General features: G+C 38.1%; 1 protein-coding gene and 1 long non-coding RNA gene across 2 annotated transcripts; both read right to left on the bottom strand.

The window, feature by feature from the left end:
• Positions 1–13,495: 13,495 nt before the first annotated feature.
• On the bottom strand, positions 13,496–14,389 carry LOC138036063 (uncharacterized). Its single transcript, XR_011129807.1, has 3 exons — positions 14,295–14,389; positions 13,755–13,830; positions 13,496–13,559 (listed from the first exon to the last, which is right to left on the bottom strand). It is a non-coding gene; the product is annotated as an uncharacterized lncRNA (long non-coding RNA).
• A 2,450-nt stretch (positions 14,390–16,839) lies between these two features.
• Positions 16,840–22,442, bottom strand: LOC138036062 (uncharacterized). The gene is made up of 6 exons (XM_068882431.1): positions 22,359–22,442; positions 21,565–21,630; positions 21,026–21,103; positions 18,632–18,665; positions 18,213–18,263; positions 16,840–17,921 (listed from the first exon to the last, which is right to left on the bottom strand). The coding sequence occupies exons 1-6, from the start codon at positions 22,440–22,442 to the stop codon at positions 16,840–16,842; spliced, it is 1,395 nt and encodes a 464-aa protein (XP_068738532.1).
• Positions 22,443–23,249: the final 807 nt, after the last annotated feature.

Here is a 23,249-nt window from a genome sequence, read left to right as displayed (position 1 = left end):
AGGAACTTAAGAAATGCAACGAAGGGCTCAGTAATCGGGAAGGAGCTTAAAACAGAATTCTGGGGCGTTGTAGATATATCATTTCCATCATGTATTTAACTTTTAACTAAATTTTACTTTCATAGTAGTGTAACACAAACATAAACCCAAACACCAAAAATATATTTTTTTAAAAAATAATCTCTATTTAAATTTGTTATCGTTAACCTGGTAAACTTGATATGCTACACTTTACCACATTGTAATCGAAGGAGACAGGATGTACCTAAATGCAATTGAATAAGTATTCCAGATACAAAGACGTTGTCCCTGATTTATATGGCAAATAAAGCTCGTTGTACATTTGAAGGCATCAATACTTTTCGTTTGATTGTTTTGTCTTATTGTTTTCTTCATTCCTCATGTTACATTTTAGTATACACTAAAATAGTTGATAGCTTTGAAAGCGCACGCTGATTGGCCACTCAAACTCCCAGTTTCCTTTGCTATTCACCTCCGAATAATTGGTGCTAGAAAGCTGCTCTGCAGCTCCAAATAGAAGATAGCCAAGTTTAAGACCAAACACAGAGTGAAGTTTATCAAGGCTCGACAGCATTCCATTTGCCCTCAGTCGATACTCGTCGTGTGTGGTGTCGCTTAAATCTTCCATTGCCTGCTGAAGCACAACGTAGTCTTCAAGAACAGCACTGAATGCTGCTGTCCTCACTGTCCAACGGGTGGTGTACAGTGGCTTCAGTGTTACACCTGCTTCATAATTCTCTACATTTTGGCCTAAAGCGTAGATCTCTTTGGAGACAACTTGACCAATTTGACGATCTCTTTCACCAACTCGAGGGCTTCTCTTAAACTTTTACACTTTCCGCCAGCCTCTTGCAAAACTAACTGGAGGCAGTGTGCTAGACAGTGAAACAGGGATCGCAGATGGTACTTCCGCTTGAATTTGAGTGGCCACCCCATTCCTTTTTTTGGTATTTGGGCGATCCCCCAGGCGAGGTGCAACGCCCGGAAGTCTTTACTACAGAAAAAGGGGAACAACAGAAATGGGGATCGCCCAGGAGAGGGCCACCCCATTCCTTAGTCCTTGCACATTTGCTGCTCCATCTTATGCCTGACCACGGCACATGACAAGTGGGAGGTTGCAGCGTCTTAGCACGTCTTTTATCACAGCGACTAGAGCGTGGCGAACGTGTCGAGCAACGGCACAAGGCCAATTGGTTCTTCCGATATGGTGTATTTATCGTCGACCCATCTGAGGGAAATGTTAAATTGTTCGTCGTTTCATCTGCTATAATTGCATACCATGATGTGCTGGGCGATTTCACACTATGAAGTATACACCCTATTTATTAGCTTGTTGACTATGTTGTGCGACATGTATTTTTCTTCATTCAGCCACGCTTCATTGGAATCGCTGTCTTCCGTCCTTAGTTTCAAAAGCGACTTAAATTTCCCTCATCTTCTAAGTGGCCCCTTATCCCTAGGCCCTGTTTCAAAAGGCCAGCTCGACGAGTGGCTTGTAGATTTGCGAGATGAGATGAAATCATGACATCTACTCCCTGGGCAGTCTTTTTGAAGGACAATTTCATAACTGCCTGTTTGTGAGCCTCAGACGCCTTATGCTTTCTAAACTTCTCCAACGACTTTTTCTAGTTGTTGAAACCACATGTGGTAAAAGCGTCATCTCCATACTTGCTAAAGTTGAGGAGACCTTTTTTATTGGCTTCCCTACAAGCGTAACAAAAAGCTTTATTACGTGTTTAACACACTGTTATTCATGGGACGTCGCTGTACCACCTTTCCTTAAATGTGCGGTCCTTGTTTTTCGCTTTGAAGTTCTTTGGCTTTGGTAGAGCACAAGAGACTTCACTGCATGTCAATAGCGGAGTGCTTGATGATTGAGAAACAGATGCTTAGTGATCACTGCTGACAATTTTGACATTAGCGTCTTCATGGGAAGCAGCTGGAGCAGCCTCCCTTGGATCTACTACTTCACTTTCCCTTGGGTCACTAGTGCATTTCTTCTTGTTGGCTGTGACCGTAAAAAACAATTCTAGTGTATGCTTCGGAGGCATTTTTAAAGCAACAAGGCTGAACCACAAGCAAAATGCTAAGTGTGCAGTACATATATTTGACGCACGTTGTAGTGTATACGTTACGCATGCGTAGTCTGTAACAATGTCTGTAAAAATGTCTGCAGTGTTTTGGCTTGCATGTTTTGGTTACTTCTTTTCTTTACTACACATTCGCGGTGTAGTATCAAATTTTATTCAAACTTATTGGCAAAATGTGTGAATAGGCAGAATTCTTGTTTTCAGATTTGCGACCGTTCTTTTTTCCGATACAATCTGATCTTTCAGCTTTGCATTTGACTGGGTTCCCACAGACGCAAAGGCCGCCGTTGCGTCAATTGGAAACCGCCTGTCTCAGAGTTAAATGGGAAAAAGGCAGCAGGTTATTGGCTTCTCGAAATCCGGATTGAGCTGTTCATAGTCCTAGAAAATAATATTTCGCCAAGCGCGACCATTGTGAAACGATTTGTGAAAAGATCACTGACCGGAATATTTTGCCGAAGCAATTTTCTGCTGCTTACCGATATTTTCGGGATCGAGACGTGGGGTGAGCCAAATTTTCGTAAGGGGAGGGGGGGGGAGCAGGCGAGCCCTTCCAAATTCTCGTTTCGGGAGGCTTCGTCCCATCCCCCCTGCCCCTGCCTATGTGTTTTATAAAGAAGCAAACAACAAACAAACCAACAAAACAAAGATTGGTTTATTATCTACGTTTCCAGTACCCTAGAAAGTCTATTCTAATATGGATGGTGCGATTTCCCATAAAGTTGCCATCTGTCAATGAGAAAGGTATTGCGAGTTAATGTGATAACTGTGATAAATGTGATAAATGTGATGACTTAAACACACACACAACATTTAAAACAGGTTTTGTGGTAAACAAAGGAATCTACTGGAACAGCCAAACATTATAAAAGAACTTGTCACATTGAAGGAGACGAACAAAGAGTCGAATTTATTTGCAGCACAAAACTTCAACCCAGCACAGCAGTTAATCTCCCCGACAAAGTCAAGAAACGCTGCAAACAGAGAACAACAATGAAAGTACTTAAAAGCCAAATTGATAAAAGGGTGACAATATTAGTTTAAAGAAAATGGTACAAGAAAAATATAGTTTATACATTACAAAGGGAACACAAAAAAAAAGAAAATAGCAGTATCCACATTAGAGTACGGTTGCGTGGTTACCTAGCCAACAGTCTAATCGGTGCATTTTCTCCTAAAACCCGTCCAAGTGTGAATTTGCTTTGCATTTTGACGAGTTCCTCGTCTAGTTGGGAAACTTGTCTTTACAAACTCGTCAACTCAGACGGATAAGTGGACAGGTAAATAGACCTCTTTAGCTTGTACGTTTTGTTTTCCCATTTCAGACCACCTGATGTTACTCTAGGGCACAGTTTCTTTCAAATGCCGTCTTATGCACGTGCATATGTATGCATAACTGATGAAAGAACAAGAGGAAGATTCTCTTGGGAACATCACGTGGTTTCAAAGGGGAAAACAAAACGTACAAGCTAAAGAGGTCTATTTGGACGAGTTTCTCGTCTAAAACCCGTCCCGACCAGATTTCACAAAAAGACAGGAAACTCGTCTCAGACAAGAAACCTGTACAAGATGGGTTACTCGTCTCTAGTGTGAATTCGGCCATTGAAAGAAGGAAGGCCTCAAAAGTACAGGTGTGAACTTCAGGATTATGTGGCACTGAAATCAACAAAGAGGACAAAAAATTTAACTACATATGTAACACATGCAAGCTAGAGCTCGTTTCTGGACCCTTTCTAGGTCTGCTTGCTTTGGCAAAGAATAATGATTCACGGGATATGTGTAGTCCAATGTGCAATGATCTGATTCTTGTGTAAATACAGGTGTAAAACTGAATCATTTTAATAATTTTGTTACAGATTTTCTTTGCATGTCACGTGCATTTTCGCATTTTAAGGCAGTTAAGATCTTGAAGTACCCTTTCTCTTTCTTTCTACAGTTTTTGAATGGTTGACCATTTTTGCCCCGTACGCTTATGCTGCTGGATCTTCAGTGTTAACTGGTTCGCAGGGGACATACAAGAGTCTCATACTTCTCACAAAGAGAGGGGCATGGAGCTCCTGTTATTGTGGCCTTTTTTCACAGGTTTTTACTTCAGGTAGGGCTAATCTAGTTGCGCTTTGCCCCCTGGACAGAAATGTCAAAGAAAAATTGCAATGAGCTATAAGCTACATCACCTTACAATTCACTATAGTGATTTTATTTTCGCATATATGTAAATCGTTAGCTGATTGTCCCAATTTTATCTTGATACTAAGACCCTTTCAGGCCGGTAGCTTTATTTCCACCTTAGGCAAAAATTTTCCTGTACAAACAGTTTAGTTTTAATGCACCTCTGCAAATATCTTCTTCGAACAAACAATTTTCTGACAAAAAAAGGAGGTTCCCTTTTTGCTGCCGTCAATAATTATTTATTTACGGCGGCGACCAACGAATTGGAAAAGGAGAAATCTATAAAGCGGATCGAAATCCACCAATCACTGCTCGTGAACGTTACCTTTTCACACCTCTAAACTCATCTTTTTCTTTTTTCTCTGAGAAGTGCAATATGATGATTGGCGGCAGTGAATACCGTTACTTGCATTTTAAATTTCCAGTTCTTGTGTTATTGAAAATTGCAATATTTTAAACTTAATTTCCAAGAAAATTTTAGAAAAGCTATACCCAATTTATGATAGACATGTAACCTCCTAGTGATAACGTGGTGTTTCTTCATAAAACACGCACCATTTTAATTCATATGCAGCTACTGGTGCAAATAAGGAGCATACAACAGGCAATAGGCGAAGGGAGTAGCAGGCTTTCCTGCTATTATGCAAAAGTGGAGACCTGATCCTCCTTTACGATGTTCCCACAAGCCATCGTATTCGTATATTTCGATATATAAAGGTGGCGAAAGTGTTGGCTTGATTGGAAAAAAAAGAAAAGGAAGGAACTTCACTTAAGTGTCGCGCTGGAAGCCCATGTGAACTCGGTGAAATCAACGAATAACGCAAATCAAATCAAATGTTGCTTCTTGGGTGTTATTTGTTAAGAGTTTTCCAGAGTCTTAAGGGGTTCATATGGACTGTCTTTGCATTTTAGCAACTTGATTCCTTGACTTTTGGCACATAACGTTCGCTAGCATGTTCGTTTTTGCCCTTTTCTTAAATCTTATCACTGGCTTGAATAGACTGTTTTGTCCATCCAGGGTGGCAGCTCTCTCTGTTTCACTCTTTTCTGGAACAATAGGTTTTATTAATTTTATCGCTGAAGATCGATTCCCAATTGTCTTTCTTTCTGCTTTAAACCAACATGACAGCGGCTTTTTGGATTTGCATTAATTTTATTTTTACCCTTAAGCACATAAGACTTCTCGATTGGGAATTTCACCTCTTGTGTCACCTAGTAGGGTTTGTTGGACAAATCTATAGAGGAAAACTAGTGCGCAACAATTGAAGAGCGAGAACCTTCAATCCTGAAGTCACGACTTTGAATTGGATATTTTTTTAATGCTTGGATTAGACTGTATTTCGTGTTTTTTGAAGATATGTTGATTACAAACATATAAAAAGAGCATTCATATTTCAGAAACAGGTTTTAATTTGAAATTAATATATCGTCAATACGTTATCAATCGTACAGGTGGTATATAGAAAAAGCGGAAACACCAAACGGGAACGTTTACAAATTAAAATCGTCTTTACGCTATAGTACGCTTCACAATATAGTAAAAGGCTTACAATCGGTAGCGCCATAATAATGATAGTGTGCCAAGGTCATGCGTTTCCGACAGCATAGCCTATGCTTATTTTCCTTATTTTCGCTCCTTTTAACACAACACAGCTTCGAATGCAAAAGATGCAATAGTTAAAATACATCATGCGATAAGGTTTTTATGGCGCGCCATATGTAGCAAAATTACGTTTCGATAAATACACGAGAAAGGAAACAAATTAGTTTCGAAAAGGTAATGTGATACGTTTCGAAATGTAATGTAATATGTCGAAATGGGTTTCGAAAGGTAATGAGATACCTTCGAAACGAAATGTGATTCTTTCGAAAGCCGGTTGCCATGGCTATAGCATGTAACGTGATAGTCGACATGCTATGGAATGGTGTGTCGTAATGGTCGTCTTATATGACGTATATCACGTGCTATTCCCCAAGTTACTCTCCTCCAAAGAAGCGGACATTTTGGCTTGGTTGTCGTGGTTAAGTTAAAAGAATTCTTTCAACTTCGCAAATTTCAGCCTTAATAGTCACTTTATTCGACTGTTTTCTTTCACTTGCGCCATATTATTCCAAAGTTTTTTTTGCTGCTTCGACGGGTCTACGCCGTTAAACGCATTTCGTGCATCTTCAAATGGTACAACTTGACTTTTACATGCACGCAATGACGCCGCCAAAGATTCTCCTGTTTCTGTTGTTTACTGCGAGTTATGTGGAAAGGTTTGAGTGGTTTTCTTTCTTCGTGGTTTTGTTGCCCTTCAATTTTTTACCTATTCTCCCTTCTCTCTTTCATGTTAGTCTGTCATTTAAATGTCGTGATGCCAAAAATAATTTAATTGGTTATAATGTGCATTATATTTTAAGCTGAAATAATTATTTAGCTTTTAACGGAAAATGTTTTTTTCTCGTGATCAGGCAAGACGCCAACAGGCAATTGCAGCAGTTCGTGTCATCTATTTTGCAACTGTTGCAAGAAATAGATAGGTGTAACGGTACTCCTTTGGACAGGGAGACTGCAGAATTTTTGCGTCTCAGATTGGGTGGTTCGATTCGCCACATGCACCAGGTCCTTACTTTTATTGAAGGGTCTCCCCAATTTTCACAAAGTGAAGTTAATGACATTAGAAATCTTGCCAGAGAACTAGAGTTGATCAAAGATTTGTTCGAGAGATTGCCAGTTTTCACTCCTAACTGCTATAGGGCTCCTATCCAGCATACTGGTGCCATTGGCCGTCCAGCTTATGAAATATCCAGTGAACAGATAATGCTTTTGCGTTCATGTCATTTTTCTTGGAACAATGTTGCAAGCATTTTGGGTGTTTCCAGATGGACCATACGAAGAAGGGCCAATGATCTTGATATACCACCTTCTTTTCTAACATATTCTCCCATTCAAGATGGAGACTTGCAACAAATGGTCCAAGAAGAACTTTTGTCAATGCCTCGTTGTGGGGAGCGCTACATGCAAGGTGCACTTAGACGACGTGGTATCTGGGTCCAGAGATGGAGGGTGCGAGATGCCCTGATCAACCTTGATCCTATTGGTCGAGCCTGCCGCTGGGCACAGCAGATTCCACGTAGACCTTACAGAGTGCCACATCCTAATTTTCTCTGGCACATAGCCTAAAATTACGCCATTGGCGATTTGTGATCCATAAGGGTATTGACGGTTACTCTCCGTTAATTGTTTATCTCAGGTGCAGTAGCAATAACAGGGCATCTACAGTGCTGTCATTGTTTAGAGAAGCAATTAATGTGTGGGGTCTGCCTTCACGTGTCAGAGCCGATGATGGAGGAGAAAATGTGGCTGTAGGGGATGTCATGATTCATTTTAGAGGGGAAAGTCGTGGAAGTTTTATCACAGGGCCAAGTGTTCACAACACAAGGATTGAGAGATTGTGGCGTGAAGTGGTTCACTGCATTTTATACATTTTCAAAATATATTTTTGCATTTGGAACATATTGGTGTGCTCAATCGTAACAACGATGTAGACATATTTTCATTGCATTATGTTTACATGCCAAGGATCAACAGTGCTTTAGTACACTTTGTGGATATGGTCAATAATCATGGACTTTCCACAGAGCATGGGTTATCCCCACATCAGTTGTGGATTTCTGGCATTTTGCAACATCATTCACCCAATTACTCTGGTGTTGGAGGGGTCATCAATGACAGTATTCCTGCTGATCTGGTCATGTATGGAGATGACCCAAATGCACCCTTACCACAAGGGGATGATAATGATTTATCCGGAGTAGAGGTGGCTCCAATCTCATTACATGTTCCAGATCATGTACTTGTGGTGTTGCATGAAACATTCCATCCAAGGGAAGAAGATGAAAACCAAGGAATGAATGTTTGTATTCAAGTCAGGCAATTTTTAATTCTTTATTTTGGTTCTACAGTGTAAACAGTTAAAATCATGACACATTGAAACAGACGTTGGATTGTGAAGATTATGCACATAGAATTATTTGTCCTTACTGAGTGCAATGTCGAGTGTAATAACTTACTGGTACATGTAAATGGATGTCTGGTTGATGCTGGCTCCTGAAAGTTACCCTTTTGTGTAACAGATTTCAGTAGAGCAATTGGCAGCATACTTGTCTGTTCTGTGTTGAGTCAAAGGGCATACGGGTAAAGCTGACTCCTGAATTTCACCTGAGATTGAATTCAGTTGAGAATTGCAGCTGTCTTGATGCTCAACATTTACTCATGTCATGGAAACTATTGTTGTCTTAAATTGTATTGTTAAAGTTGTCTCTTGTTAAGTACCTAGAAGTGTTTTTTAATCAAGAACAGCAGCTTACATTCTGTATCTGTTGGTTCTCAGTCTATAACTAATCCTGGCTACAATGAGTCGAGTTGGTCACTCGATGAAACCCCCTAGTAGTCTCAGTGTTGTTGTTCGGATTGCTCACACCTCATGTGAAATCAGTTTTGAAAGACTCTACCTTGCAAGTTGACAAGTCATGTTTTGAAATCAATGTTAAATGTTAATTTATGGAGCAGTATAAATTGCCAACCTAAGACTACTAGGTAATACCCTCTGTTCCAAGAGGGGGGGACCAGGGAATCACCCAGAAGCTGATGGGTTCAAAATCCATAATGGAGACCAGCTCAGGCTCTAAAGGTGGCAACTGGTTTCTAGCCCAACTCACTTCTTGTCCTTTGATGGATCATGACTAGCGATATTTGAAAGTTGTAAATCTTTACAGTGGCATGAAACATAATGCCCACTCATGGGTGAACAAGCTATGTATTTATTGTTGTTGTTTTTTTCACTTATTAAGTGATCATAGCAACATTTTGAAACACCCAAAAATAAACGGCGGTCACCAAGCTCGTTTTTGAATTGTTTTTGTTTATGGCTAAAATAAGCAGCGTATTTAACTTAAAAAGGTCGATGCGTTGCTACAGTATGGTAACCTATTATGTCATAAAGTACGTCACCAGTGACTGGGCATTTCTTTGAAAGCGTTACAAAAGGTGATTATTACGAAAACCACCGATCTGTGCATCAGGGGTGTAGCAAAACAAAATATAGGCCCACAATACATGTGTTGGAAGAAACCGCTGAAAATGGCGAATGATATCAAAGGGTATATACTTTGTGCCAGTATGCCATATAGTCGCCTTGCATATAGTTGTCCATATCGCCAAGTACGCAGTTGATCAGTAGTAATACGTACTTGGCGATATGGACGACTATATGCTAGGCTACTAAATGGCATACTGGCACGAAGTATATACCTATCAAAGAAATGGAGTTGTGCTCGTAACGTAGCGCAGACCTCTCAAGTCTCACGATTTTGTCGTGAGACTCGCGGTTTTCAGTTCAATCTTCACGGTCTCACGACGAGACAGACAAATCTCACGATAAATAGAGGCTCAAGCTGAAAGAATAAATTTTTTTGGTAGCATTTCATTTTTGGCTTGCTTGGGTGAGTTTCTTGCGTCAATTGTGTGCAAATTTATAGTAAAACTTAACAAACGAAGCTGTTCGATTCTTCATCCGTCTACAGTCCATGACAGACTGCCGTCCATGACCATATATAGAACACCTGTTTGAAATTAGGTCATCATAACCAGTCTCTCGCATTTGGATCACGTTTTCAAAATGGTGGAAATTGCTGTCGGACTTGATGAACTATTGGATGGTTCTTAACAGGCAGCTACTGCATATAATGCTGGCCTCGGTTTTTCAAAAGGTGGATAACGCTATCCACCGGATAAACACTAGCAAAAGCAATTGAGTTATCTAGTGGATACTAATTTATCCAGTAAATAGTGCTATCCACCCTTCGAACAACTGAAGCCTGAGCAATGAGATCAGCTCAGTGCTCACACACCGGCTGGACTTAAGGACGGTGCCTACTATTGTTATTGCGCATACGTTTTGCGCATCTCGAGATACTCGGATTTCCTATCGGTGATGTTTACTAATACAGGGATATTTTTGCGCGGTTTAAAGCTATCCGGAGAAAGTAGATCTTAGTAAGTACTCTTGGTATCCAAAAAGAAAATCGAGGGTAACCATGCATTTTTGAGAGGTAATTAATAAGCTTCAATTTGAGAAAGAACGTCATACATTGCTTTGTATTTTAAAGCTTTTTACCAATATTATTGATGAATTATCTTTGAAAAATGCGTGGTTACCCCCAATTTTCTTTTTGAATATCAATAACACTTGTTAAGATCTACAGTTCCTGCACAATCAAAAACTGGGGCAAAAATATCTTTAATTAGTAGGCACCGTCCTTAAGCTGTGAGTATTCAAGCTGTGAAAATAAAGTTTATTCCTGTGTTGTTAAGGTCCACACATGTTTTTAAAAAAATATAACCAGGAAAAAACACTTCCTCTTATTAAGAACCTGTATTTACTTGGTTGTGTCTGCAGGTCGATCAATCTCCAGATTTTTACTGAAATCTCCTGATTTTTTTACATCAGTCTCCAGATTTTTAGTGTTTTGAGGTTGAGAGGTCTGGTAGCGCGATTGCACTATCTTCAGATTGAAAGAAAACTCAAGGCGAGAAACAAAATAATTTGTCATTTCTTCATTTATTTTAGTCAAAAGAGCAGGAAAGTGGCAACTGCTAACCCTTTTGTTATGAAAAGTCGCAAAGGGAAAAAATTCAGTCGCAAATGCACCTGCAAGACATTATGGAAAAGGGGTAGTCTTCGAGGAAAGTTTTGCTGCGTTTCCCAAAGAGAGATAATTTTTGAAAACGTGTTGTCCCATTGTTGCGGTCGTTATAGTACACCATAATCCAGTGGAAAAGGAATTTCATGAAACTCGGTTATTCGGGCCCATTCCACAGATCGTTGGTTTTTGTAGTAATAACTTAGAAAAATTGGTCATCAAGTGGAACTGATGGAAAATGATGCCAGCCACCGTAAAACAGCTGGTTTAATAGGGTCATGTGTGTTGTGTACTCAGCATTTACCCCAGTTCAGGTGGTCGTATTATTTGGCTGTGGTGTTTTAGGCATTTTGATTCTTAGGGTTATGACCCATCACAATTTATGTTAGTATGGAAGGAGTCTGTACCCAAAGGAACTGCACTTGGTTACAGAAATCTTTATTAACGTAATAAATTGACGTTATAAAACATTCCAAGTACTTATTTGCATTACGCTTGCCACTGGAGCGCAGCAGGTCTTGAGAATCGCATCCCATGAATAATGATGATGTAGGTACCTCACATTTGTAACAATAACAGTTTATTTTTTATTCTGGCTAGAAATACTGTTTTTGAGAACTACATTTCTTCTTAATGTTGCCTTTATTCAAATGGTTTCCCGGTCCCCCCCTCATTTGCAAGAGGGTATTATCCTGTTACAAGTCTTAAGCAAGATGTCTTTGGGACATGTTAGTCACCTTGGATATCTCGTCCTACACAACTCTTCTTAGCAGTTCCTTTCAGAACAGAAGAGCATTTTAAGACTTTCAGGGGGTCATCAACTCGACTCATTGTTGCCGGGATGACTGTGCTTTAGTATTGTCATTTTAAACACTATTATTAGAGGGTAATACTGCGTTCCTCAACTGCAAGCACTATCATAACTGTGCATTCAGGAGTCAGCATTTCCCTCGAAAGTTTCCTTTGAGAATAAAGCTGGCTGTATCATACTTTGAAATACACTCTTCAATCTCTGAATGCTGCGGTTCTCAAATGTGTGCACTAGTGAGTGCACAGGAGTCAGCAATTCCTATGACTTGTATCAATGATCAATATGTTCTGCCTATTCTAACATAGAAAATCATCCACATCCACTTTACATTTTTTTTTAAGTTTCTTCTGATCCGTTTTCATCATTTTCATTTAAGGATACTCTCACTACAACATTTGATTCCAGACCTACGTCCTGTATACGCATGCTGCTTTCATGAAGCTGTCTGGAAACATTGCGGTCAAGTGGACAGTGTACAGCAATAGATGTTGAGACATAGTGTCCAGGAAGCAAATTTCTCACTTGTTGGTATAGATCCTAGATTTAAATGAAAAACAAAATTACATTATTATGAAAGGATTCTAATATTATGTTGCACTCTTGGTTCGAATTGGTTGTTGTGACTTCATACAAGCTGATACTCACAGTGTTGCAAGCCCATTCACATTAAATGTATCTCAAAACGCTGGTAAACATGCCTGCAGATTTTCCAGCAAGTAAATCATTGTGAATATTGAGCCATTGATTATCAGGGTCCACTTTTGAGGATGGGACGATCATAAAGTAATGAGGATACTGTACATGTAATCGATTTATTTGGAGAAAAATTAGAATGCATGCATCACAACCCACAGTTTGTTAACCCACCTTCAAAGTGTTTTGCAATGGAACATCCAGTATATGCCTTTTGCCATCAGGAAGAACAACAGCAATTTGCAGCTCTCCTTCTGATCTAAGCCTCTTCGCTGGTGGTTCATTTGCATTTTCTTGTCGTTGCCCTTCATTGCTCTCTTGCTGTGGCTGTTCATCACTACACTCCTGTTGTGGTGGTTCTGTGGTTATTACCTCTGAACGGATCTAGCAAAGAAATTCAAGTAAAATATGTGACTGATGTCCTTTTAAAAATCAGACACATTATTTTAAGTACTTGGAGTGACTGTGTCATTAATACAATAATTTATGGGATACATGCCTTTTTTTTTAACATAATTATATTAGTGTACATCAATTGTTGTTCCATTGTCATGAATGAAGCAAAAACATTTATTTGCTTGATAGCAATTGTGACTCATGATGCTTTTTAAGTAATGCATCATGTAATTCAGTGTACCTCTTTAAGCACTTCACATTGGCAGGCTTTGGTATTCTTTTTTCTTAGCTCTTGTTGCACAAGATCATAAGACAGACTGAATTAGGATTTTTAGTCAAATGACTTGATATAATAATAATATCAATAATAATAATATCTTTATTTCGACTGAAAAGACCGTCAAATCAAAAGATTTACTTGTATAAACCTGTGATTAGTAAAAATAGTACCATAATAATGTAAACAGATAAAAATGTTTAGATATTAAGATAGGTACAAAAAAATAATATCTACAGGATCACGTCACAAAACAAGATAATTATTAAGACTGACAGACAGACTATAGTTGACTTGGCTCTCATACCAAAAGCTAAAATCAATGTCTCAAACCTTCTCTTTGTCAGCTTTGAGAGATTCTTCAAATGCCAGATCTTGTTCCTTCTTCAAATCCCTTTCTGCTTTTAAGGCCAGCCTGAGATAACAGTGTATGAAATGATTCATGAAACTTTACTGTATTTGTTTCTTTCCTATAGCTTCTGTGATATTGACGGGGAGGGCAAAGTGAATTAATTTACGTTAAGATTAATTTTGTACATATGAACAAAGCCCTATAAATTATGTTTTAATTAGATTGGACATTACAACAGGTGTGTTATAATCCGCATACCATTTCCTCTTCTGTTCTTGAAATTCTTTCAAAGCTTCTTCCAGAAGTCTTTGGAATTCGGAAACACTTGGTAACTCTTAAAGAAACATTGTTTTGAGATATTAGGTTTGTGATGAGCGGGGAAGATGTTAACAATTATTAATTATTAATGTTCAAACATAATTATTCTCAAATCCCATAAGCATGAATAAATAATAAATATTGTTTGACTATGAATGATGATTGTTAGAATTTAAATATTTACTTTATTTAAAAGTCGTACTTCAATGAAATGGTAGTATCAATTAACAAAGTTTGTGCTAACTCATTCAGGACTGCATTACTAATTGACCCAGAAGCAATCGTCTGTTCCATCAAGTCACACGATTGAATTTTCATGTTTCCCCTCTAGAGCATAGTGGCAAGTTACGTCTAATACAAATATAACATTTTTTACAATCATGTTGACCCCTATTAATGTGTAGATAGAATGCGAGGGTTGAGCATGTAATTATATTCTTGTCAAATTGGATCACGTTTGAGATACATTGTGATCAATACCTGTGATCTTTCGCAAAACTTTTTGGCAACCATCGACATTGCAAACTACAGCCACCATTCCTGAACTGCTGTGATGTTGTATGGCTTCTAGTCCTGAAAACAACACAAGTTATGCTTTGTAATTAGAAAAAGTACCGACAGATCAAGCCTGTGAAGCTAAACTATACCACAGTGTGAGGTGTATATACATATGTGTGCATATTTGTGTACTAAGCGTCAACATTTCAGTGAGATCAAGTAATATTACAAAAATTATTATGTAAATTTAAATTGTCTAAAGTTGTTATACTTTTTAACTATTTGTAACTTATATCAATCTGTGGATAATGTTTTCATCTCATGTATATGTGTCAAGGAATAATGATTGTCATTTACTTTTCATTCCACCCATTCAGGGTTCCATAACTTTAATTAATTAAATAGACATGGTGTAAGTACAAGTATACTATTTGTTTAAGCTTTCCCTAACCAGTGGAGGTTTGACCTTTTTGGGTGCTAACCCAGTTTATGCATAAGTACTGTCAAACTGTTTACTCTATAATTTACTTTACCTTGTTTTCCCGAAGCTCCATCTGATGATTGCACCCAAACAAAAATTGCTCATTCACCACATTTGCAATATCTCTGTGTTCAAAAATGGGCCTGACAAATGTAAATTATATTAACATTGTTACCGGTTGTTGTTAACAATTTATCTTCGTTAGTGGGAGAATTGTAAAACATCGATTATCAGAGTGACTGCAGTATGAAGCAAAAGGCAAAAAGTTTAATCTTTGGAAACATAGTGATGCCATATCATAATTCTATTGATTTTTGTTATTTTAGACAATTCATCTCACTTACATGCACTGTGGTTGTTAGCATGATTGTGATTTATTCATAATTGAATTTTATAATATATATATATATATATATATATTTGTTTTGTAAGGCGCCTAGAACTGTTAGTGGTACAGACGCTATACAAATAAAGATTGATAGTAGCATTATTACTATGCTTATCAACATTCTTATTATTTTATTAAATATTTAACAATTATTCGCCGAAGGTGAAGTGACTATCGGTGAATTCGTCTCGTCGAGGTGAATATTCACCGATGTAATCACTGAGCCTTATTGTTTTAGTATAAATACACAGTTGATTATTTCAAAAAAGAGAAAAAAAACATTTCAACGTGAAATCATCTTCACTTACAGTGGCAAAACAACTACTGGCAGCCATTTTGTCCAACGAGGTGTTTATCGGCTGATAATCCGAGATGTGTATTTATACTAAAAAATAATAATAATGTTCTTACCTCCACAAAAGCCACTGTCTCTCACTACAGACACACATTAGTGCTGGTCTGCTTGACTGTCCACATATACGTACCATTTCCATGAGCTGAAACATTCGCAACAATTACAGTAAACAATAAGTATTGTCTTGCCAACCTCAATCACTACAGGTTTCCCAGTGATCCAAAACTTAATTTAATATACCAAGTCGACACAATCTGTCTCACAACTTGTTTACTTACCACGTGGAAGGTACATGGATGATTAAATGGCAGCCTTGCAGATTGTGTCATTGAAATGGACAACAACAATTAATTTTTTATATTAATTTTTTACTTTTCTGTTCATTATGAACATGAATGTATAGAAATGACTGCACACCTTGTATGGTAGTTCTGCAAACTTCTACAACTTATTCAAAATCAATACCATAAGTATAATAATAATTATTATAATGCATTGGTGCTCGTAAACAACTGCCTATTTGGGAATGAAGTCCTAAGAAACCAATTCCAGCTTGCAAACTTTCGCTCCATGTGAGAAATTTGATAATTAAGGGTAGATATGTATTGCAGCTGTTGGCCAGTATATCATTATAATAACTCATACCCTGATTTGGAGGCAACAGATCAAGCAGCACACTTGCCTCTGGTAACTCTATGGTGCCTATATGGAGCAATGTAATCAATATTATAATTATTACAACCCATTATCATTGCAGCTGGGATTATGAGAACATCATAACATTTTAAACACAAATGTTCATACTATTCAGGTTAATCATATTGGTATAATTTGTTGAAAATGGGACAAGCAGTCATTACCATTTGGCAGTTTTATAATGCATTTTGAAATTCTCGTAAAATACATATTCATGCATTACCTGTAATGCTTGCACTTAAATGCTCAATTGATGGCCTGGACTCAGCTATTGTAGTTATAGTGGTTGTTACTGTGTCCCTGCCATTACTAAGAAGAATGAAACAAAAAATTCAAGTCAATGTTGACAATGAAATGAACCTTTTATCTCATATTTTCTGGACCAGTAGTAATGGCAAAACATTATAAATGCCACAAAAATTAGAACTGCCCATCCTGTTTCTATATGCATATCTATATTAAAGCTGTTTTCTTTAGATATTTAATCTAACCTCTTAAAATTCTAGTCTGATACTACATGTGAAAAACTAACTTAAAATAATTTATGTTGATTAAAATAATACCTGTTCCAGTAGTAGGTGTGCATGTTGAGGTGGGTGGAGTAGCACTATCTATCCCAGATAGTTTCAAGCCCAGCTCCATCGTCAGCATCACTGTCATCAACTTCGATTGGAAGAGTTGCACGCCATCTGCGACCACGGCTCTGTTCAACTTCACCTGAAGACCTTATAATCACTTCATTGCTTTGGAGAGCATCTCCACCATCCACATGATTAGAACCACCTCCCATACCACTAGCTATTGCAACACTACTGACCTTAACTGATGGACTCAAAAGATTGGTGGTGTTAGTCCCACTGGCCACAGTGCTATTTACAGTGGTGTGTATTGAGACTGAGTTTGTGGCAATGGAGGTTAGCGCTATAGGGAGACTAATTGGTACACTGCCAGATTGAACAGCTGGTGCAGAATTAGTTATGGAGATGCTTGATGAGGTCAAACTAGTCACTGCAGCTGTCACCATGACAGGTGCTGCATTGCTGCTCCTTGCACTAGCAATAGTAGTTGTGTTAGTTGATGAGGTGCTTGATATAGTGGATGTAGTCACTGAAGCTGTCACCATAACAGTTGTTGCATTGCTGCTTGTTGCACTAGCGTCAGTAATGGTGCTAGTTGATGAGGTGGAACTAGTAGCTATCACTGTATCCATAATCGGTGCTATATTATTCCTCCCTGCACTGGCACTACTAATAGTGGTAGTTGATGTGGTTCTTGTGGAGGTTGGCCTACCTTGAAGCGCCCTTCCCCTAGAGAGTCTGTAGAGTCGACTTCCAGATATAGGACTACTGCTATTATTAGTTCTTATGGTGTGTGTTCCATTTGAACTGCCTGATGGTCCCCTTCCACCTGGATGGCTAACTAGCCTAGCCCTCATCCCAGCTACTGGACCATTGGTAGATGTACTGGTTGATGTTGAAATTGTTCCAGTACTAGTAGTCATGGACCTTGTCACCGATGGTCTGCCAAATCCACTTGAACTGTATGGTCTTGGGGGTATGAAACTGAATCGATCACCAGAGGTGGTGTTTCTTTCAGCGTTGCTTGACGATGCAATGTTGAATTGTGCATCACTTCCTGAGACTCTACCTATTGGTTCTGGCTCCAAAGCACGAAATCTACCGGTAGTTGCTGAGTTAGAAAGAATGTTAGGATCATATTAGTGAGACTTGATTTAATACTAAAGGTCAATTGGAAAACAAAAAAAAGCATCATTGAAGGATTTATGCAGTTGACTTCTACAAAATTCCAATAAGTATAATAATTATACAATTTTTAATACCTAGCTTGCCAAAATTACTGTATCACCAAGTGACTAGGTATCATTAACTTGTATATCGCATTATACGCAAAGTTGTATGATTTTTGATATCGCATTACATCAACAAAAACCCCACATGAAAAAACCATAAGTGTACTTACCTCCAGAAAGATAAGTTTGTCGAAACACAAAACCTGGACGGGACCGTCTTCCTATGATGTAAAAAGGTAGACACAAATGAAAATGGTATTTGCCAAAAAATAGGGGAAAAATAATGACCATCCCTTGTGGATTGATTTTTTGTCCATGTAATATACCTTATTGGATCATTGCAACTTTACTGGTGCAACTTTTGTATTGAACATGATTTGTATATACATCATGTTTTTAATAGCTAGTCAGTGACATAGAAATGGTCATGTATCTCATACATACATATGTTGCTCAACAATTATAGGTGTTGTCCAGACATTGAGTTTACATTTCGTTTTTAACATTTAAGACTTAAGAAATATCGATCAGAGTCAATAATTTGATATAGAAGGCTGCCAAATTGCAGGAAGGATTTTTTTTGCATTACCTGTAGATGAACCTTGCTGCATGGGACTCTGGCTCTGAAATAAATAATTAACCCATTGACCCCTATGTGTGAGACGTAATATATTTTACTCTGTCTACTTGTAGACGATTTCAATCATCAATGGTGTCCTTACTTGGGTGTTTTGAGGTGTAAATGCATTAATAGCATTATAAGTATTAGTATGATATTATTATTAAATTATTGGGTAACTTCATTGGGCATCTGTGCCAACTGGCAATTACATTACCTGCATGATGACAAAGGGTTTTCATGGGTTCACCACATTTCTTCACAATGGTGCTCAGCACGCCGAACAGTGGTGTGGAGCTCGGGAAAAATTATGTGAAAAGGAATGCCAAAAAAATTAACAAATAAACAAAGTAGCACCTTACGAAATACATCATTATGTTACCTGACTGGGGAATGCTTCAACCAAGCAAAGATAAAGCGAGCCTTGTCCCGCTACAAATGTACCTTGTGAAGTTCCCTAGCAGTAAATCAACAATCTGGAGCATTTGCAGGCATCAAAGTATTTCTTGAAGTTTTGTCAGTGACTAAAACTTCAAAACAGTCATCTCCATTCCTAAAGTTAGAAATAAAGATTTCAGTGTGTGCAAGAAAAGGACTGTAACTTCTTTTGTAGTTTTACCTTGATTTGGTTCAAGTTCAACATTATACACTAATGACATTAGTAAAATTAGTGGCCCACAAACTTTATTTCTTTTCATTGTTTGCTTTTTTAGATAACTTTCAATGCAAAGTCTGAATTTGGCATCATTTCACTGACCTGAATTGTCAGTCTATCGACCGTAACTCATGTCATCTTCTCTATTTTTTTCATTACATGATAGTTTTTGCTAGAAGCAGTTGTAGGAGGATATGTGAATATGGGAATAATTACAAATGAGAAATTATAACAAAAAAAATTCAGCTAGATGAAGGGTCAGTTCAATTTTATTCATGCATGAGATCATACTGCTCAACAACACAATGATATAATCCTCAATTAATCTTGATGTTCTTGTATCAATAGATTGATTTCTAAACAATAACACGCACTTGATATATTTAACAATTACAATGGCTTTACATGATTATTTACAATGTAGTAGAATTTTATAATAAATTAAAACAAAACATACGGTCCACTCCTATGAAATAAATATAAATTAACTACCTGCTCTGCATTCCTCTAAGGAGGGGAAAGGCACTGACCAACGCTTCATTTGCTGCTGATTCTTGCGCTCCCCGTGCCAAAGATAACTGGACAATTGTTCTGTTGTCTCTAAGTTTTTGTCTGGTGCTCTGACGGGGAATATTATCAACACCAGGGTCAAGCAGGACCACGCTGAAATTATACCTATTGTACACCTGACTTGGCCTGCTACTGCCTGACAGCGAAAGACTGCTACTGTCAAATGATGACATTACCTTTCCACTGCCTGCCCCTTGTAACCCTGGAGAAACACCTGCAAATTCTAGCTAAATTCCTAGACACTGACAGAACCTTCAATTTCAAATACAATAATATTTGACAAGTATAGATTAGTGCAGTCATTCAATTCCCCTGTGTAAGGGTAATGAAAAAGTTATGTGTGTTATTTTCGAACAAGAAACAATAATGTATTCCCCCAAAACAAGAATAATAAATGCTTGACTCCATAAAAACATATAAAGCATGTGCTGTCAATTTAACTTGACAGCAAAGTTGAATTTTGGGAGCCAAATAAATTGAGACACTGTGAATACGTGTAGTGTGGTTCGAATTTTCAACTTCATATCACATTCATTAAGCTTATTATAATGAAAATAGGAACAAAAAAAAAAGGAATTATTTTGAGCATGTTTGGTACCGAGTCTGGTTAACTCTCGTTACGTGTCAAGATGATACTCAAAGAACTGCCCACTCCCATCAGAAATTCTTATCATTATGATTTAGATTTAAGAGACACCACATTAGTCACCTCGTCACCAGAAGAACCACCTGAAGGCATCGCTCTGTGGTCCTAGCCCTTCAGCTGGGTCCTGGTTACCACTAGCACCTCTGTGTACAGACTTTAAACAAGTTGCAAACCATTAAATGAAAATGTATTGACATTGACAGGCAAATTCTAAGTTATTTTCTTTTTCATTATGAATGTAGCACTTGTGAGATAACAACTTCTTACCATATGAATTAGTTTTCCTTGACAACTCTGAATGAAAAGCATTTCGATTTTTTATGTAGTTTTTTTCATTTCTTTCCTTTTTCTTCCTCTGTCTTTTCTAGTTTGAATGAAGCCTATTATTAAGTCATAACTAGAGAAAATCAAAGATAATAGCTAGAGTGGACCAAGCGTGCAAAATAATTTGTAATTTGCTGCATAAAAGTATAAAATATATAAATTGACTCACTGTGTTCCCTGGACTGTCCGGCTGATCGAGGTAACTCCTCAACTGAGAAAATACATCGTCACCCGGGATATGAAGATCCTAAAAAAACACAACAATAAATAGGACGAAAGACATCCATACCGTCCCTTTACATTAAACAATCGACAACCGGAATCAGCCAATTTTACGAAATAGAGTGATTTAATTTTCCTTCAAAACATTTTCTTCCTCTATCCTGCATAGTTCGATCAAGGTTATTCCTGAGATGATTATTATAAGCTAGAGAACATGAAAGATTATACTTAGAGGTAGATAGGTGCTATGTCACAACAGTTATTCAGCGGTGTTACCATTTCACATGCGCACGTATGCCATGTGCTTTTTCAGCAGTGTTTTGAGAGATCGCCATGTTTAATAAAACTATTTGACTGTTGCGTTAGAGAACGAGTCCATTGTCTGTCGTGAGACACAACAATAGGGTTATTCAGTAGTGCCCCAAGCTTAAGATGTATTTCCTAAATTGCCCATGCATTTAAGTGTATATCGTAAATTTGACCTACAGTGTTTCCTGGACTGACAGGCTGATACCGGTAACTAAATACATCGTCATCCGGGATATGAAGATCCTAAAAAAACGGGACGATAAATGCATACCGTAACTTTGATTATGTTTATAAATAATCCATCAACAACCACAACACAATCAATCAATCCATTGTTAATTGCACGTAACGTAGTTACGACCGCGTCATAAGGAACCGTTCGAGCTGAGTCGATAGACGACAGTGACAGGGAACAACAGTTTGCTTGTGGATCAGTGCTATTCGGAATTGGTGTTTTGAATTAAACACTGTTTATCAACGCTGAGCGAAACACTTGAATTCGGTCTATGAGAACATTATATTCGTGACCTTGTAATCAATGGACATCCATATGTACATCGTGTACTAAGCCAATATCGAAACTACTGTAATACACATTCTTTAACCCTCCAAAATCTTGCAAGAACATTTTCCCGGTTTATTTTCGGACTATTGCAAGTCACATGAGAAACTTAAACCAATGCTTGCGCAAAATTTTGGAGGGACAAACAAAGAGTTTTATGTTATTTTCGATGTTGCCTAATTGTCACGCGATGTCCAACATCCTTCTCGTCTATCCCTTATAGCGTTACACGTAGTTTGGCCCGCGCGGAAATGGGAACAATAAATGCGTCAGTCTCTAGTTTCTAGTTCTCGCGTGTCTATTTACACTCTGTGGATGCGGGAGTATTTTACCCTCTCTTGCGGTTACTCAGCTATGTTGAAAGTTTCTGAATATAGAACGAAGGAAACTTTATAATCAACTCACTAACCTGATCGCGGGGTCCCCTGTAAATTTCTTCTTCAACTCCGTCGGACAGTTGTTCCCAACTGCTTGCATCAGAGTTGTCATCCATACTCTATAAAATATGTAGACATACATACGCATTCTCTGCCCCAAAGAACTGGTTTAGTGTGTGCTATCATTTAGTATGATTCGCATTTATTCTGTTGATACTTGGGGCTTTCAGCTCGGCGAATGCACAATAAGGGTGCGGTCAATTGACCCGATTCCGGACTAAAAATGCGTGGAGCGATGCTTTAAACCACAATGTGTGGCGTTTTGCAGCAACGCGGATAATAAAGCTATGTTTAATATAGCATTTTAGCAAGTGTTTGACAATATTAATGTGAATATCCGCAACTACATTGAACGCGTCCTAAAAGTTAAAGGGGTTTCATTGCGATGGGCATTGTCACACCTGTACCTTTGCAACACAGCCACTTGACGCGATTGTTTTACGTCACATGCCCCGTATTTAAGCAAACCATCGAGGGATTAAATATCTATCAGTTAAGTGAAACGACTGTTCTCTGGAGTAATCAGTTTTGTTTCACAAGCACATCACTGGGATTACTCGCTGGATCACACAGAGCACCACTGCCACCAACCAAGACAATTCAAGACATTTTTTCACACGAAGATGACGACAAAAAATCTGAGCCGGAATGAGTTTTGTGCAAAGTAAATGGAATTGAATTCCTTCAGGATATGTTTAAATTCCTTGTTACCTAGTTCTATAAATTATTAGTAGTGTAGAACATTCTGTCAAGCTGTCCATAGCTGCAGGGCAAGCTAGGGAACAGCGATAAACGGTTTGATACCTACCTCATTTTCCCGAGTAATGGACTCATTAAGGCTGTCTGACAGACTTCGCGGCGAA

Source organism: Montipora capricornis, unplaced genomic scaffold (assembly GCF_036669925.1).
Source record: "Montipora capricornis isolate CH-2021 unplaced genomic scaffold, ASM3666992v2 scaffold_455, whole genome shotgun sequence".
Classification (NCBI taxonomy): Eukaryota; Metazoa; Cnidaria; class Anthozoa; order Scleractinia; family Acroporidae; genus Montipora; species Montipora capricornis.
The sequence above is the reverse complement of the archived record's forward strand: the minus strand, read 5'-3'. Positions and strand labels throughout refer to the sequence as shown.

Excerpts from the sequence above, each read along its gene's own strand:
- LOC138036062 (XM_068882431.1), bottom strand. The coding sequence starts at position 22,442 with ATGGATGACAACTCTGATGCAAGCAGTTGGGAACAACTGTCCGACGGA. Across the intron at positions 21,631-22,358 it reads ACAGGGGACCCCGCGATCAG|GATCTTCATATCCCGGATGA; the intron begins GTTAGTGAGTTG and ends CCGTTTTTTTAG. Across the intron at positions 18,666-21,025 it reads CGGACAGTCCAGGGAACACA|AGCCAGAGTCCCATGCAGCA; the intron begins GTGAGTCAATTT and ends TATTTATTTCAG.